General features: G+C 49.9%; 1 protein-coding gene across 2 annotated transcripts in view; it reads right to left on the bottom strand.

Moving 5' to 3' along the window:
* Nucleotides 1–2128: 2128 nt before the first annotated feature.
* Nucleotides 2129–18043, bottom strand: part of PRDM16 (PR/SET domain 16) — a 287456-nt gene continuing 271541 nt past the window's right edge. The window contains exons 11-17 of one of the 2 annotated variants that reach the window (XM_082295866.1): nucleotides 15509–15678; nucleotides 13764–13841; nucleotides 8261–8430; nucleotides 7096–7270; nucleotides 6366–6596; nucleotides 4926–5100; nucleotides 2129–2840 (exon numbers count right to left, since the gene is read on the bottom strand). In XM_082295866.1, coding sequence (XP_082151992.1) covers nucleotides 2706–2840; nucleotides 4926–5100; nucleotides 6366–6596; nucleotides 7096–7270; nucleotides 8261–8430; nucleotides 13764–13841; nucleotides 15509–15678 — 1134 coding nt within the window. In that variant the 3' untranslated portion in view covers nucleotides 2129–2705. The remainder of the gene's footprint in view (nucleotides 2841–4925; nucleotides 5101–6365; nucleotides 6597–7095; nucleotides 7271–8260; nucleotides 8431–13763; nucleotides 13842–15508; nucleotides 15679–18043) is intronic. The other variant, XM_082295867.1, reaches the window with a different exon arrangement.

The following is an 18043-nucleotide window of genomic DNA, read 5'->3' as shown; positions in this document are numbered from 1 at the left end:
TTGCATTCCTTAATACTGGCCCACATTTTGGTGTCCAGCTCAGTGCCGCTCCCTTGGCTGCTCTGTCACCTCCCTGTGCTGAGGAGTGCAGTGCTGACCTGCCCTAAGGTTTCTTCAAGGATGAGCAAACCATGGCTCAGGGCACACAAACATTCCCTGCTGCCCGCAGATCCTGTTCCAGCACGGGAGGCAGTGCCACAGCCCTACCAGAGAGATGCTCAGACACGTGGTTTGCTCCAAGCAGCTGCCAGGAGTCACGGAGCTGCAGCTGGAATGGGACAGGATGGATCTATCCCCATGGTTAAGGCCGTTTCCATGTTCTCCTGGAGCAGGGCCATCGAGGCAGAGCATCTCCACTGGCCTCCTCCTCCTCCTGTGCTGCTCCCAGTCACTGGAACCTTCCTCCAGGGCCCCAGGAAGTTCAAGGCACAGGGAAGCCGAGGGATGATTGTCTGGAGAATCGGCAGCAGCACTGACTGGGGTCATTTGGCACATGGACAAAATCTTCCTGCTCCCTGCTTATCCACCATCCAACCCTGACAACACGATTTTGGTCCTTCACTACATACTTCTATTAACATGATTTCTTCACAAGAATGGTATCTAATGCAAAAAAAATACTGTTAAGGAAGAAATAAAATAAGAAAGGAATTAGCCCAAAAATTACAAGTTATATACAGATTAAAATAAATTCCATCAGGAAAAGAAACAATCCTTTTATTATTTTCAGTTGGCCCCTGTGGGAATAATTTAAAGGCCAAGCGCCTGGGCAGGGCTGTGCTGCAGCCACTGGAGTGGGGATGGGATGGGATGGGATGGGATGGGATGGGATGGGATGGGATGGGATGGGATGGGATGGGATGGGATGGGATGGGATGGGATGGGATGGGGTGGGATGGGATGGGAGGGGACAGGAGGGGACAGGAGGGGACAGGGCTGTCCCTCTCCTCTGCAGAGCCGGGATTCCTCCGGCAGGGTCGGCTCTCAGGCTCTACCTGCCCAGGAGCTTTGTGCAAATACGAGAAGCAGTTCGGTCACACTGCCTGGTGCTCTCAGAGCCTTGGGCACTTTCACAGGATGTTGTGGAAAACCAAAAAGGGGAGGGTAAATTTTCCTGGGAAACACACTGATGCTGCTAATTTACCTTTTGTTCCCTCTGTACCAAAGCCACCCCGGACACTTTCCTGTGGGGGCCCTCTGAGGCTCCCCAAAATCAGCCTCACCTGTGCTCTTGGGTGCCAAGCTGACTCGCAAAGGTGTCGCACCCAACTCCAACTCTGCTTTGCTCAGGGAGCTGGTTCCGTTGTTTTGGCCTGCTGGAATGAGGCTTCCCACACTGCACTGGCTTAGAACCCTCCATCTGCCCTTTTCCATGGCTTTCCTAACCATTCCATAAAGGAATGTTGTCTCCAAATTCCCTGCTCCAGCAGCAGATGGGAGTTGCAATGCAGAACAGCATGAAGCCCACAGGATTTCTGGAGGCTGCTGTGTATCAGCAGAGAAGATGCAGTGATTCGAAATCATTCATAAAATCTCTGTGAGCAATTTTAGAATCAGAGCCACAACCAGATTCTTATCTCTGTGCTCAGGCAGAGCTCTGCACCCCTCAGGCTGCTGGAGCACGGAAAAGTTCCTCTTTCTACTTAAATTACAGGCCAAGCAGCAGCGGGCGGCGCAGAGGGAAAACCAGGCCAAACCAACAGTGTGAATCAGAGACCTGTGCCACAGATACCATCGGCACGGGGTGAGGGCACCCCGAAACCCCCGGCAGAGCAGACGTGTCCCAGCTGCCCCGGGTGAGGCGAGGCTCGCCCAGCACACGTTTCCTTAAAGCTGGGGAAGGCTTTACCCCGTGGCCTCTCTGCTTGGGGAAATCCAAGCATTTCCAGGAGCTCCACCACCCTGGCTGAGCATGGCTCTGTCCCAGCACTCCCAGCCCATGCTGGGCTCACAGGTACCAGGAGGGGCAGGGAGCTGTCCCAGCCTTGCTCAGGGCACAGCCGACGATCCACGTGGCACATGTGTCACCCCAGCCTCAGCAGGGTTCCAGGCTGGAGATGTCTCAGCTGGGAGCTGCATGTGGCTCGTGACGACCTCAGGCAACGTGGCCTCACCTTGGAGGAGCTTTGCCAATGTTTGGCTGGGGATAAAAGACAGGATGATGTTTCTGTGGGAGCGCAGAATTCTGAATTCTTTTTGGGGGGGGTTCAGTTAAATGGGTTGAATTCGCCCTTCCCTGGTATAACTCCAGTGGCTGTGCCAGAATTGCACCAGGGACAGGCCACACCTGGCTCTCTTCCCGTGGTGCTTCACCATTCAGCTGGATGGGAAGGAAATGCTGCCATGGGGTTCCAAGCTGTCGCTCCTGCTCAGGCTGTGCTGGCTCAGTGGCACCGGTTTGGAAGGTTGGAGGGGCCAATCTTGGATTGCACTGTTGCAATTCGTGTCTTGCTCATGAAATCCTGGGGCTGCTTCAGCGTTATCCAGTTTGGGAGAGGTTCATTCCGATAAATTAGAAAGGAAAACTCTGGAGAGATAAAAATGCAGGACGTGTAGGTCGGATGCGACAGGTTTCCTTCTCAGCCCAAAGTCCAGACGACTCCCTGAGGCCCTCTCATCCATCTTCTGCTCGCTGGGATTTTGCTGGGATGGCTGCAGCACCACTGCCGCCTCGCCTGGGCTCCGGCCAGTGCCTTGTGGACCTCTCAGAGGTGGTTGATGGGGTTAAAGGTCCCCGACTCTGAAGCTGCTCCTGCCATGTCCAACCAAGCCCCCAGAGAGTTCTGGGAGGACGTGTGGAGGGGAGCGTTCTCAGACAGGGACAGCATCATTGCATAAGCCTGGGGGAGAGAGGGACGCAGAGGACACGAGTGAGAACAGGATGGAAACACTCCGGGTAAGACACAGCACCCTCTAACGCCGCACACCTGGGCCAGCAGCACCCTCTGCGCTGGGCTAAGCCCACAGCCACGCCCCAGGATGGCACCTGCCACTCCAGACAGCAGATTTGTCATGGTTTATAGGGACAGGCAGGAGACAGCATCATTGCCACCGGCTGTCACAGGACTGAACCCATCCTGCACTGCCCTGCGCTCGGTCACCAACCCCCACATGATTCCAGGCTCTGCTCCCAGGGCAAAGCAGCTGCTACTGGGGCTTGTTCTTAAAAAAAGCACATCCCCAGACAAGCCAGAGGCTCGGGGAGGCTGGGCTGGGGCAGCAGTGCCTTGGGAATGGGGCAGCAATGCCCAGTGGGAAGCTGCTCGTCCTCACTCGATGCCTGGCATGGGCCCACTGGTGATGCCAGTGTGGGTGTTTAGGAATATGGAATTTTCGTTGTGGTCAGGGTGGGTTTATCGCTGCAGTGAAACCCTTAAAGGAGTCTGCTGAGAGACTTGTTTGTCCTCTAACAAACTGCTGGCTCCTTGGAACCTGGCTGCTCTCCCTCCACCAGGACACAGGACTTGTCTCACACACCTCTGCGTCCTTTCACATGAGGGGTGTGAGGACTTGGACAGATGATAACCTCATAGAGCAGAGGTGAAAGCCAATGTCATTGTCACCCATGGCCTGAAAAGGAGGAGGACACTGTCCCCACCCTCCCTGGCCCAGGGAAAAGGTACAGTTTTGTCATTTTGTGGACACACATGCTTCTAAAATTGCTTAAAACTAAGCCAAAGGAGTGCTGTGCTGTTCACACAAATGTTTCCTATTGATAGGTTAAATTATTTAAGTTTCTTATTGTGATTCAAGTGTAAAACGGAGTGAAAACCCAAAAATACCCTCCCAGCAGGGTGGTAGACATTGGGAAAGAGCTGCTCCCAAAGAGTGAGTGCATTTGGGTGTTAGTGACAGGACACAGGGAAGAGTCAGGCAAGTGGCTTGTGCTTAAATGGGTGTCACCCCAAAAACCCGCTGGGCTCTCTCTCCCAGCAGCACCCCCCCAGCCTCACTACTGGCACCCACTCTGAAGGAGGACAAAAAATTTCCTGAGTTTTGGGTGATGCTAAATCAAAAATCATGTTCTGCATGGTGGCTGCACTATGCTACTGCTCTGCTGGGCATTTGAAATAGATTTGGGGATAAATTCTGTTGCTTGAGGGTCAGAAGGGGACTCTGAGGTGAGAGTTGTGCTCATCCCCACCAGGGGCTGAGTGTCCTGTCTCCAGCCCAGCCTGCTGAGGCACCTTCATGGAGCAGTTCTTTTGTGAGAATCCTCATGGGGGGATCAAGAGATCAACTCCATAAACCCAGAGTGAGTATTTTGGTGAATGAAAAAGCAGAAAGCACACACAGACCTGCCCCAAACCTCCAGATTTTGCTCAGAACTCCAGTAATTCTGAGATGCCATTTGGATGATTTTTTTTGGTGGGTCTAAACTGGTCTGGCTCACAGATTTCTTTTTCCATTTTCTGGTTTACTTTTAGGAATCAAGGAGATAAACAGGGAAGCCCTCCAGACATGCTGGGTTGCAAGTCCCGGCAGTATTATTATCTTTGACACCTGTTTTAACCAAACCCAAGGGCACTTTGTGGCTGTTTCTGCAAACCAAACCTCAGTGGTGACCGACAGAAGAGCCACCCCAAAGTATAAATAAATAAGGAGTTATAAAAACATTTATACGGACAGATAAAAACAGACAGATGCCTCTCTCTTCCTGTATAACCCTGTTCTCACTGCACAGGCTGAGGTAAATCCATCTAAAGGTGATGCCCGCTCCCTTCCTCCTCTATTTCAGTTTAGTTGCAACAAGACACGTTCATGTGTGTGTTAGAATTCCTGCTGGAAAGGGGGAATAACCCTCTGGAAGGGGAAAAGAACCCGCTGGAAGAGGAAAATAACCCTTGGCTAGTGGAGGCCAGCTGCTCCCTGATCCTGCTGTACACGCTGGCGGCAAGCTAGGAAAACGTTCTGGATATACCCACCTGGTTTTTAGCCTGCCTGTACAGAGTCTGTTTTATTGTCTCAGAGTCTAAGGTGGAATTAAACACATCTTTAACTTCAAATGCTTCCTCGGCTGCTTTGCGGAGATCCAGCCCCTTCCCAAAATTCGGCATCTGCTCCAAATCTAACAGGCCGGCTTCGTCCTCCTCAATACACCTGTACCAATGACCAGGGGAAGGGGTGACCTGTGTTAGCTCGTCTGGCCCAGAGCCTGCATGCACCACCCACGGGGGCTCACGAGCCACATGCGTGAAGGGACGGACAGACGGACACGGAGACAACACGGGATGGGAGGAGCGAGAAGGAAGTGGAGAGCAACAAGCAGCAGGTGTCTGAGATCCTCTCTGAGGTTCTGGGTAAGGAATTGCTCAGTTTTGTGTGACTCGTGCTGTGAATACTCCCAGAAACCAGGGCAAACTGCAGCAAAACCAGAGCTGAGCCTGGGCTCTGTGCAGCAATCTTTCATTTTAAAGGTGTTTGGACATGGCTTGACCTTGGGGGAAAAATCCTTCACTTCTAATAGAAGCATGGAATCTGGTTTGGGTTGGAAGGGACCTTAAAGTGGTCCTGTTCCACCTCCTGCCACAGGCAGGGACACCTTCCACTATCCCAGGTTGTCCTGTCCAACCTGGCCTTGGACACTTCCAGGGATGGGGCAGCCACAGCTTCTCTGTGCCAGGGCCTCACCTCCCTCACAGGGAAGGATTTCCCCTGAAGATCAAACCTAAATCTCTCCTCTTTCAGTTTAAATCCACTCCCCCTTGCCCTGTCACTCCAGGCCCTTGGAAAGATTTTCTCTCCGTATTTCCTATAGCTCCCTTCAGGCACTGGAGCCTTCTCTCTCCAGGCTGAACAATCCCAGCTCTCCCAGCCTTTCCTCCCAGCAGAGCTGCTCCATCCCTCTGATCATCCTGCTGCCTCCTCTGAACTCTCTCCAGCAGCTCCAGGTCCATCCTGTGCTGGGACCCCAGAGCTGGAGGCAGCTCTGCAGGTGGGGTCTCACCTGGGCAGGACCGAGGGGCAGAATCCCCTTTTTACCAGAGCTCTGAGAATTCTTGAAGCCAAGAATATTTTGCAACAACTCCAAGGGCCAGAGCAGCACCAAAGGCATTGCACAGACGCCTCTTCCTTGCCCTGACCAGAGTTTTGGAGAGAAAAACAACATCTGCTGAGCTGTGGTACCCTGAAAACTCTGAGTTTTGTGTCTCTTCTCCTGATCCAGACTCCTCAAGCCTTGGACATCACCCCAGACTCTCCTTGCAGTCCACTTGTCTCGTGTCCCCCACCGTGGTGAAATGGAATCTGGAGTGAAGGTTTGAATCAAACGCATGGCATGGCTTGGAGAACAAACCCACAGCACTCATGATGCACCACGGACACGGGCAGGGGGCTGAGCCCCCCGAGGGGAACGGCCCCCTCACCTTCGGGTGTGGTCAAAGCTCATGGTGAGAGACGTGGGCTCCTCATCCTCCTCATCCTCGAATGCTCCTCGGGGCTCTGCCGTGGGCGACGCCGTCTCGTCCTGGGACTTCCCCGTCAGGCTGTCGTCATCTTCCTCTTCCAGTTCTTCGTCCTCATCATCCACATCTTCTGTTTTCTCGTTTGCCAGTCCGTGGCACTGGGAATTGCCGTCAATATCCTGGATTTCTGGCCTGAAATATTTGGTTGAAGGGGAGGGAGGAGAAGAAGAAGAAGAAAGAAAAGGAAAGAAAAAAAGATGGCAAATGTTTAAGTGATGTATTCCCACTGGAATGCCAGACTTTGGTAATGTCCTACGTAGACATGAACACAAAACACATTTATGTACACATATATGTTATTTAAAATCTAACAAGAAGAAAACCAGCGTGCTGCAAGCATTTAAAAATCACTGTTCCTAAGGGCCAATAAGCCTGTTGAGAATACACCAGCCCCAAGGCTTTTTGAACTACGGATTTGTGCAGTCTGGATTTAAATGCTGCTTTTTCTTCTCTTTAAATTTAACATCTGTGGGACAAGCAGCCTTCCTCCTTCTCCAGGCTCTGTCCTCTAACTATTTCCCTTCAAGCAGCCAGAAGGAAGAAGCTTCTACCAGCCAGCCTGAATTCCCTCTCCTATTATTCTGCTGTTCATGCCTGTCTTACCAGCAGATAATTTCATTTTCTTGCCTACCTTTTATCTGCTAAAGCTGACGCTTGATTCATCTCGCTATTTGCAATAAAATTTCTGATTTCCGAGAAATAGGAATCCTCTTTTTCGTCTAAAAGTGCATGGTTGTCTGATTCCGAGTTGGGGGAGGAGGCACTGGTCCCGAGGTGGTTGGTGATGACTCCGGAGTGCTGGCTCACTGCAGGGCAGGAACACGGAGAGACAACAGGACAGAGAACAGGAGACTCCATCAGGTGTTGGCAAGGCCAGGATTAAGAGGGGACATAAAGGAAGAAGGTTCTCAACAGCCCTCTCACTTTATATTAATGACTGAATACTCAAGAGGAAAGTCGTGGAGCAAAGCTCCCAAGGGAAGATTGTGTTCTCCAGACTGAAATCCAGGTGATGTTCAGCACTTATGGACAACACACGCAACCTAAGAACCATTGCAGGGCTGTTTGCCTGTACCTTTTCCATAATAATTTTTCCCCATGCTGGAAAATCACTTACTTGGCTTCATCACAGGAATTCCTTCCTTCCATTTTTTATGTTAAAACAAAACTTATTTATCTTCTGGAACTTCCAAAAAAACCCTACAAACAACCCTACAAACTCATCCTTAGGGGACAGTGCATTCCAGCTGATGCCTTTTCCTGGTCTTAAAATCAAGAGGCACACACGGTTAGAAGGGGAAAAGGGATTTTACCTTGGTATTTATTTTAAGGATCCTTAGGTGCACACGTCCAGGTCATATGCATCGAGATGCACCCAGCCTGAGTATCCCCAAAGATCGGGTATAACATTATAGGTGTTACTAATTAGCAGATCTATCAAAGATTCCCCAGTGAGAGGCTCGAGTGAGCCCCCCTCCCCAAGGAGCCTTCCCCTGGATGGTTCTATCTTGGTTTACAGGATGTGTTCTGGAGAGGACCTTGGGCTCTGGGGCACACTGATCCCTGGCTACGAAGCCTCTAAAATGCTGAGTCTCTCAGCTTGACAAACAAGTCCAAGAATGTAGGGAAAAACAACTAGGAATACAGAAGTTGTAAAAAGGTATAACAGGGGTATAAAAGAAAAGGCAAAAAATCTTCATGGCATCACAGCGAGGCTTCCCAAGGGCCAGAGAGCGCAGACCACGGAGTCTCCTCTCTCCAGTGATCCCCAGCAGAGCCACAGAGCCTTTCCCCACCTGGAACGTTCTCGTGCTCGTGCTTCTTCAGGTGCCTGTCGAGGTTGGTCTGCTGCCCGAAGCACCTGTTGCACAGGTGGCACTTGAATGGCTTCTCCTTGTTGTGGATGTTCCGGACGTGCCGCTGCAGGTTGGAGGAAATGCTGAATGACCTGTCACAGTATTTACACCTGAAAATGCCAAAGAGTAAAATGTCAGGGGGAAAAAAACCAACCCAAACTGCAAAAAAGGAGAGAAAAATTTAACTATCGATACCCCAGGAAATGTTGGTCTATAAATCTTGACTCAGCTGAGGGAAGCACAAAGCATTAATCATCCCAGACAAATCTGATATTGTTGTTACTCAAGGAGCACAAAGAAAGGATTGAGATTAATTAGGAAGCGAGTCGTCCAAACAAATAAGAGTTTGAAACGAAATAATTACTTTTCCACGCATGGATGTAGGAATGAGAAAGGTGGATTTATTCCTTCCACTTTTTTTTTGTGGGGAATCAGGTGAAATATGGCTGTGAAGGGAGGACAGGGAAGGGAGAAGAAGAAAGAAGGGAGGTGAAGTGTATAAAGTAGTTATTAACTGGCAAATCCCTGCATGACAGTTAGCTGGACACACAGAAAATTCCAGCTTTATTTGCGAAATTCCTTGTGGTACTGGAGATGCAGGGAGTGCAGCGTGGCTTTAAAGGTAATTATGGCTATTCTTGTAGCAAAACAGCTCCCAAGAAATCCACCATCCTTTCCAAGCAGGATAGGATTTACTCCTAGGAGCGAATATCTGGTTTATGATGAAAAGCTGGAACGCAAGGAGCCAAGCCAGGATGTTCAGGGGAGCTGCTGAGTGAAGAAATATTCCCTGTCTCAGCTAAATCTCCTCAGGACCCACGGCAGATGGGCTGGGGGGGGTTGTTCAAAGCCATCACCCCCATTTTGGGTTTAGATTGCCCCCAAATAAATTGGGATTGCTGAGGGTGGTGCCGGGCGGGCTCAGCCCAGCGCAGAGCGGGAGCTGCCGGTGGACTGAAGGTGGCAGCTCCGAGCTGCGGTGGAGAGTTTGGGTCTAAAACTCCTGAAAACCTCATTCCTGCCCGAACCCGCCGGATCCCTCCTTACATCTCCCTTCAAGCACGTCACTCGTACCTCAGCAAAGCTGCTCCCCCACGGCTCCGCTTCCAAAACCCACGAGCAGCAGAATCTGTCTCCGCTGCAGAGCTCCACAAACCCTGGGCACTCACAAGATACAAACTCTTCCCAAGCCCTTGTAATTCCAGAACAAATCCGCTCCAGCAGGGCTGCTCTGAGCTCCTCTAACCCCCAGCGACATCTGCCCCGCGGAGCTGAGCTGCTCCTCCATGGGAATCCTGGAATTCCAGAATGGTTTTGGGACCTTGAAGCCCGGCCAGTGCCACACCCTGCCGTGGGCAGGGACACCTTCCACCCTCCCAGGCTGCTCCAAGCCCTGTCCAGGCTGGCCTTGGAGACTTCCAGGGCCTCTCCAGCACTCCGAGACATGGAGGGGCATCCACGCAGGTTTTGGGAGTACCTGGAGGCAGCTGCTGGTGTGCACAGACTCACCCCGTGCCTGCCTCACTCAAGGATGGAACTGGATTTCCCTGGACACAGAGGACAGGGGATTCTTCCCTACAGACACAACAGGTTCAACTGCAGTGTGAAAGATCCCCCCTGTGAAACACACAGACCCCATTTCCAGATGTGCTCCAGCTGTGATTTTTATTCGGTCTCTAAAAATAAATGGATATTATTTTTGGAAAAAGCGGGGATACATTTATGAAACACTCTCCCTCCCTGAACGTTTATGGATTCCATGTCCACCTCCAAATCTCCTACTGCTTAATCTCCAACAAGAATAAAGATATTTCAAATAATGCACCTTTATTAGGATTAAGCAAGGGACAAAGCAAAACCTCTTTTCAAACCACAGCTTTTCCAGACTTCTGAAGTCTTTCCTTTTCTTTTTTTTTTTTTTTTTCAAAAAACCCCAAATAAATCCAGAAAACAAGATGTTATTTGAACATCAGCAAGGACAAGCACAGTTTCTATAAGGAGAGTTCAACACGGATTTCCAGCACCAAGGAATCCTCTCTCAGATTCCTGTTCAGCACTCCAGCAAACTGCAATGTCCAAACCTGCCAATATCCCCAAATTCCTGCTATTCCATGGGATTTTCATGAGGGGTTTTGTCCAGTTTAAATGAGGAGCCCCCTCCTCATCCCTGCTGATGCCAGGGCTTTTCTCTCCCTGCCTGTCCTCACCAGCTCCTAAAATAATGCTTTTTTCATGTGTCCCAGTGCCTGGCACAGGGGATACCTGGCACAGGGGATACCTGGCACAGTGGGCACCGGGCTAACCCAGCTCCCCAGCCTGGCTGTCCCTGCCATCACCCCCAGGAGCAGCTCCAGCCATTTAAAGGCAGCCCAAGGCAGGAGCGAGCCGGCCTCCTCCGTGTCCATTTATTTAGATGTTCAGGAATCCTTTGAAAAGCTCCCCGTGACAAGTCCTCGCCTTAACCATGAGCTATGTGGATGCAGGGTCGGGAATGGGGAGGGATCAAGAGCTTGTTAAAAAAATAGGAACCAGAGGGGCACTGGGAAGGAGCAGCGAATGCCTGGGAGCAAAGGGATGAGGGAGATGTCCGGCGTTATTTGTGGTCCCAGAGGGGTCGGTGCTGGGAGCTCTGCTGGTTTTAATCTAAATAAATGGCAGCGGAACCAGCTTAAATTCAGGGAGAGGGGTGAACGCGGAGGGAGGAGAAGAATAAAACTCAAAGGCAGCGGTGTTTGCTTTGCAAACAGCCCCACAAAGCTTCTCCCTTATCAGCTTAAAGGGCTGCAAACATCCAACGTGGGAGGGAGTGACAGCAAGGAAGGAGTCAGGGCTGCAGCTGGGGAGCGCTGGGGAATGACAGGAAATCCTGGGAGCTGGAGGAGCTCCGGTACCTGGGACAACACGGGAGAAAGCAGGGAGCAGACCCCGGGAGTGTGGGGAGGAGTTCCTGAGTCCCTCTCCCAAAGTTTTGCACCGATCAGTGTGAGCTGGAGAGGAAGAATTGCAGGAAAAAACCCACAGAGCACGTGGAGAGCAACTCCCCCTCCGAGCGACTCCTCAGCCTCGAGTGCATTTATAGCAGGGAGGGGCTCAGGCTGCGTTTTGAAAACCAGAAAATGAGAAATATCTTCAATATTTATCGAACTGTGTGCAATCTTAGGAGATGTCAGGTGTGGTTGTGAGTTCCAGCTTAATGCAGGCAACAGGACACGAGGCCTCCAAGGGCCTTTTTATCACTGAGTTCTGAAATACATAGCGCTGAATTTCAGGTTTGGTGCAGAAAAAATAAAAGAGGGAGAAGAAACTTGTTGAATTTCGCTGTAGGGCACAGGGTCTCGGAGTGTTTCACTTGATTTTTAGGAAGTGCATTACCGGTATTGCTCACTCCTCAGAAAACACGTTGCAATTTCCCTTTATAAAAAGAATCTGCCTCCTTTATTGCTCATGTGCTATTAATTCCTACTTTATACGTAATTAGACATGTAAGAAGTTTGAGTGACTTCCTAACTGCCCCCAAAAAACTCCAAAAAACCCGTCACTTGATCAAAGGCAATCAGGAATCAAACCCAAAACACCTTATTTTCTGGCCTGTTGTCTTTAAGAACATTTAAATTAATATTTGGATTAATATTTGAATTATTATATATAGAAATATTTTTATATAGTGACAGGGTAAAAAAAAAAAAAAATTGAACAATCAAAAGCAAAGATGCAAAGGAGACAACAATAAAACACGGAGAAGTCATCAACCTCCTTTTACCTGCAAGTAGTCAGGTAAAGTCTGACTCTTAAAGTCAGCACTTAAAAACCAAGCTTTCAAAACAAGCCTGGCTGCCAAAGCTGCAAATCTCAGTTCTCTGAGAGGAAAAGCAAATCAATGATAATTAAAGCTCGTCTGTAAACGCAGCCCCGGCTCTCCGGGGTGCTGTTAGAATGCAACATTGTCCAGGAGTCAGACCTCTAAAAAACCCACACAGGCTATTTGCTGGGAGAAGACCAGATCAAATAAATCTTTATTTTCCTAACCTTTGTTAAGTTGCAAGTCTCCTTTTTTGGAAGAAAAACCGAAGGAACAATCTCAGAATAATCGGGAGCGAGCGTTTCCGTGGACAGGGAACACGCAGGGCCCGTTCAGGCATCTCAAATAACTCAACCCCAAACATCACAGCAGGGAATGGATCCAAAATATATGTCTGCTTTTTTTGAGGGGTGGTGGGGTGGTGTATTTTGAATTTACCTAATGTCTACACTTAAAATTCTGGTAGGAAAATAACCGTGATTCTCAGTGTAGCAGGGATTACAATGTGGGAGAGTCAATTCTTAGGTTAAACTGAGCATAAAAATGCGATGTATTTGACCACACGGCCTTTTGCTGCTCATAAATTTGTGTTCCTCTTTATTTCATAACTGCTCCATTTGCTTTGTTGTGAACTTATGGCTGTGGATGAAACGCTGCAATGTCAGCTACCCAAAGAGAAACGGAATTGTTGCCATTGTTTGACAACCTGCAAAACACTCGCTCACGTCATGGCAAACACAATGCTGGACTTGCAGCGAGCTCTCGATTCACCATTCCTTCAGGTTTGCTCATTTCTGGACCTCATTCTAACAAAAAAAAAGGGCATTTTTTGCCCAAGTTTTTTAAACTGTTTGTAAAGCACTGGGAGAAAATTCTAAGGGGAAGGATTTCCATGAGAAATAGTTATTTATACACCTAGGCCCAGATAATATGTGCATTTTGTTGTGAGTTTTATTCAGGTTTAAACCCTGACTTGGACAGGAGCCACAGAACCCACTGGGCTGGGACATTGTCCCTGTGCACACTGAAGCATCAAAATCACATCACCTTGTCCCCAAGTGACAGAAAACAGCTCAGCCTCCTACCTTAAACACTCACAAACGTGTGAGACTCTGTGAATCCCCCCACTCCCAGACCTCCTTTTAAACTCCCTGATTTAAGCTCAGGAACTACCAAAATTCAGTTTGAAGGCAGGTAAATTGACAGGGTTTTTCTTGCCTTTGTGGTTTTGATCCCTTACTCCAGGCACCTCTGATGCTCATTAAGAAAAGGAAAAAAAACCCAGCTAGCCCCAGCAGTGAAGGTCCTGGCAAGCCCTTCAAACCAGCCCGAATTTCAGAGCCATTCAGCACCTTCAGCTGTCCTTGAGATGAATGGTGAACGTGAGTGTGAAACAACACTGCAAATCAGAGCCCTCATTTGCCAGCATACATCTAAATATAAGTTAAGTGTCTATCTTCGAGCTGCCAAGCCTGATTATTTTTGGCTGGTACACATAATATACAACCCTATGAATCACTCTGTGTAATGCTCCAGGCCTGTGGAATTCTGCTGGCACAGCTTATGGAGGTGGGGGGAGGAAAAATACCGGAGTGGTGAGTGAGGAGTGTTTGGGAAAGGGTTTTTTATGGGGGACAACATCACCTGTAAGGCTGCTCTCCAGTGTGTGTCCGCAGATGCCTCGTCAGGTTGGCTGAGCGTGGGAAGATCTTGCCACAGTACCTGGACAGGGAAAGCCAGAGGAAACCATCAGGAGAGCCCAGGGATGCCACAGCACCTCCTGACACTGCTCCCAAAACCCCTTCGTGCGCTCGCAGCCGAGGGGGACAACGGGGAGGACGAATCTGCCACCCCAGGGTTACAGGGGTCACTGTGCTGGCATCAGAGCTCCAGGAGCAGCTGAGGGAGCTGGGAGGGCTCAGCCTGGGGAAAAGGAAACTCAGAGAGGACCTTCTCACTCCTACAACTCCCTGACAGGAGCGTGCAGCCAGGTGGGGTCGGGCTCTGCTCCCAGGGAATGAGGGACAGGACAAGAGGAAACGGCCTCAAGTTGCACTGGAGGAGGTTTAGATTGGATATTTGGAATTTTTTTTCATAGAAAGGCTTGTCAGATGTTGGAATGGGATGCCCAGGGAGGCAGTGCAGCCACTATCCCTGGAAGTGTTCAAGGCAAGTGTGGACACGGCACTTGAGGACATGGTTTAGCTACAGCATTCCTGCATCAGGGTACAGAGGGTTTAATCACTGCCTGGTCAGATGGGCACTTGAGATGTTTCTGCATCTCCTTTATAGCCCTGTTGATGTGGTCATCATACGGAATCTGCTCTTTCATCCTTGGAATTCACAGAATTTTCCTCTGGATAAAGGCTGCAGCACCGTGGTGGGGGTTAGGAGGCTGGCAGGCTGCTTAGAGCAGGCAAACACAGCCACAGGAAATTAATAAAGGAAGGAACTCTGTTCCACAATAAATCTGGTTCACAGTAAAATCAAAAAGGTATAAATAAAAACACTAATTGGGAAAAAAATTACCAGGGATGAGGGGCTGCGCTCTGTGACTATGAAACCTATTGTAGGAGGAAGCTATGACAGACTTCCTTAATTTCAGGGACCTTCAGCTGTCCTGAGGATGAACAGTTAATGTGAGTGTTCCCCAGCAGTGGAAATCCAAATGGTAACTTGTGAGTGTGCATCTAAAATTTAAGTTTAGTCCCTGTTGTAAGTAGAAACCTCAAATTTCTAAATACTCAACTGAAATCTGAGCCTGCAGCTTTTGTGGCAAAGTTGAACATAGAAGACACGTCAACCAAGGTTTGTACCCACTTTCTGCACCCAAAAAAATCTCCTCAGCAGGAGCCAGCATGAGAACCTCGAGGTAAAATTGCGACAGCAGACAGAGGTTTATTATTAAATACCCGTGATCTGCTCCAATTTGGAGCAGTGATGGGTACGTGAGGACTTCTGTGGATAGAACTGGGTTTGAAAAAGTTGTTTCCTGCATGCTGTTTTTTAAAATTCAATCATTTTTCCATAGCTGAGGTTGGATACAGCCGGGACTGCCATTGGGAACACCAGAGACTTGGCCTGGGGAGTTGGGTTTGCTTGAGAATCTCCAGATCCGCTCCCAAGGTTATTAAAAATTACAAAGCAAACAGAAGATGCTGATTTCCTACCAGACAAAACAAACTGTTTCTGAGGGAATTAGTCATCCCAGCTCTGCTCTCATTCTGCCGCCTCTTGTTTTCCCTCCTGGCAGAGACGTCGGCGTGGAGCTGCCCCGCTCCGTGCTGGTGCCCAGCACAGCTGCCCAGCTGGGGTGGCACATCCCAGGGTGTTTCCACATCCTGGGGTGTTTCCACACCGCTGTGGATGCCGTGGGATGCCCGGCTCACCTGCAGGTGTAGCGCTCCTTGCCCTTGCGCAGGATGGGGTCGGAGAGCGTGGGCGGCGGCGATCGGAAGTTGAAGGGGTGGTGGGGAAGGGGCTGCAGGGACGAGCCAGAGTCGGCCTTCATGGCTGCAAAGCTCTCCAGTTTCTCCGTCATCGTCTCGATGGCCGACATCTGCAAGGACAAGGAGAGAGCTCCCGTCGGTAAAATTCCCGGGAAGGGCAGGATCTGATGCAGGAACACCAGTTTTGGTTGGGCAAAGGCTCCTGCTGGTGTCTGCTCTCTTGGAATTTGGAGGCACAGTGGGAAATGGAGCCACTGAATCCAGCCAGGAAAGGCAGGAGTAGTGTATTGGTCCTGCAGAAAGCAGGAAAGGCACAGCTGGCAAAGCTAGGCATTTAGGTCCCAGAAACTAGCACTTGTTCACTTTCTGCAGCGTGCCTGTGCTCGCTTTCAGCACTTCAGATCAAAACTAATCTCAGAATACACCTGAGACATCCGTTTTTCCTGGGATAACACTGAAACCAAATACCATGGTCAGATGCCTGAGGTAGAACTCACTGTGCAAACCCAAACCAAAGTCTTGGGAAGCAGAGAGGTCTGACGGCTCCTACAGCATCCTGGGGGCTCGGAGGGACAGGCCAGCGAGGGGTGGGTGGGCAGGCAGGGACACAACCCCAGGATAGGGAGGACAGAAAGTTTTTGGGCCCAAAGCAGAAGAATCCTGGCCAAAGTGGAGTGAGACGGATGTGTGATGGCTGCTCGGGGAGCTGAGGAGAAGCTGAGGCTGAAGGGGTGAAGAGGAGGAGCTGGGATCAGTCTCCACAGGGAGCTTGCCTGGTGAAGAGGCCAACACTTTAATTATGGGTAGGGAAGGTTCAGCAGCTCCTAAAGGTGGTGGAAGGATGGGTGGGAGATGGCTGAGCTTCCTGGAGTAAAAGGGAGCTCCAGCCAAACCCCTGGATGTGAGCGGTGGCTGGGTGAGTTACGGTCAGGAGGAGCAACACCTACACATCCCGTTGGGATGGGAGCAGCTGGCAGGCAGGCCTGGAGATGGGACACCAAGCAGAACATCCCTGGATGCTTTATCAGATTTAGTTTGTATGACTTGGCCACGTTCTCACAGACACGAGACTGAACACCACACCAGAAAGAGGGAGAAAGGGAACAACCTGGAGATACAGGAGCAGGGGAAAGCAAAAGAAGGAAAAACTGAAGCTGGACTATGTGCAAAAAAAAAAAAAAAAGTAAAAATGGAAGTGCATAAAAATCCACTTTTACAGCACTTTTACTTTCATTACAGCGCAACAGGAAATCCAAGTCCAAGAGAGCAACGCAGCTCGGAGGACGCTGCCGACATCTCCGACATCCAGCTTCATGCACTCCTGAGAGCATTTTCGAGATAGCAGGGGCAGAAAAGAGGGATAAAGCAAACAAGGCAGCAATAAAGCTGCCTCCTGGCTGCACTGACATCACCGGGACAGGCGGGAGCAGCCGGGGCGGCAGCGAGGAGCGGAAGGCAGGAGGAAGCCATACATCACCCCGAGATGCTTGATTGTACAGGAAGGGCTGACCTTTTGCACGTTTACACTTTATTAAACTGGGCTTTAGAGGGGGAGGCAGAGGGGGGAGAGAGCCAAGATATTGTTTAAAAATACACAGCAATGAAAAAAAGTTGTCTTAATCACCCCCGAAGACATTGTGGAGGGCTGACAACCATTCATAAGCTGTGAAAGAGAGGAGCAGTAACCCCCATTTCCCAATAATAGATCCACAGCCCCTTAGCTGGAGGCTCCCAGCCCATGATAAATAGTAAGTAATACTTAGCACCAGCCACTTGAAAAGGTTACTTTATCATTTACAGCACCAGCTCTGCCCCAGCTGCCAGTCATGCAACAAAACCATCACGTTAAAAAGCTCTCCGGACCTTTCAGAGCCGTGCTCTCAGCCCTTCGCCCAGGTACCTGGAGCTCTCCTTTGTTGTGCCCTGTTCTTTAGGCACTTAGTCAGAGATATTTGCTGGCTTGAGAGCCGTAGGCTGGTTTTAAAATTCTAAACACTGGCCACGGACTCTCCAGTGGCAAAGGCACTTTGCTATTTAGGGAACAACTGCCTGTAAAACAGAAAGGGGGAAGAAAGGAAACGTAACAGGTGAGGAAAGGCTTTCCATTAAGTTATCAAAAAGTTACACCGGTTATTTATGTTGTCCAGAGTTTCATTTGGAATAGACAGTGTAGGAAAACTCCCAGAGAGCACAGGAACTTCTGCCAACGACTGGCTAAGAAATAAGAGCTGCCTGAGATTCGTTTTTGGGAGAGGAAACATCTCCTGAACGCTTTTATCACATCTTCTGGCTTCATCACATCCCAGTGAGGGCACTCCAAGAGAGCAGGGGATTAGTCACAGAGGAAAAGGCCGAGACCAGACTCGCGTTTAGAGTGAGACAAGCCCGAGTAGAACGTGACTCTGACTGACCAGGCACGGGAACGTTGGTCCTAATGAAGAAAGCAGAAGCAGGAGCCCTGGAGATGTGATTTCT

Source organism: Coloeus monedula (genome assembly GCF_965178545.1).
Source record: "Coloeus monedula genome assembly, chromosome: 22".
Taxonomy (NCBI): domain Eukaryota; kingdom Metazoa; phylum Chordata; class Aves; order Passeriformes; family Corvidae; genus Coloeus; species Coloeus monedula.
The sequence above is the reverse complement of the archived record's forward strand: the minus strand, read 5'-3'. Positions and strand labels throughout refer to the sequence as shown.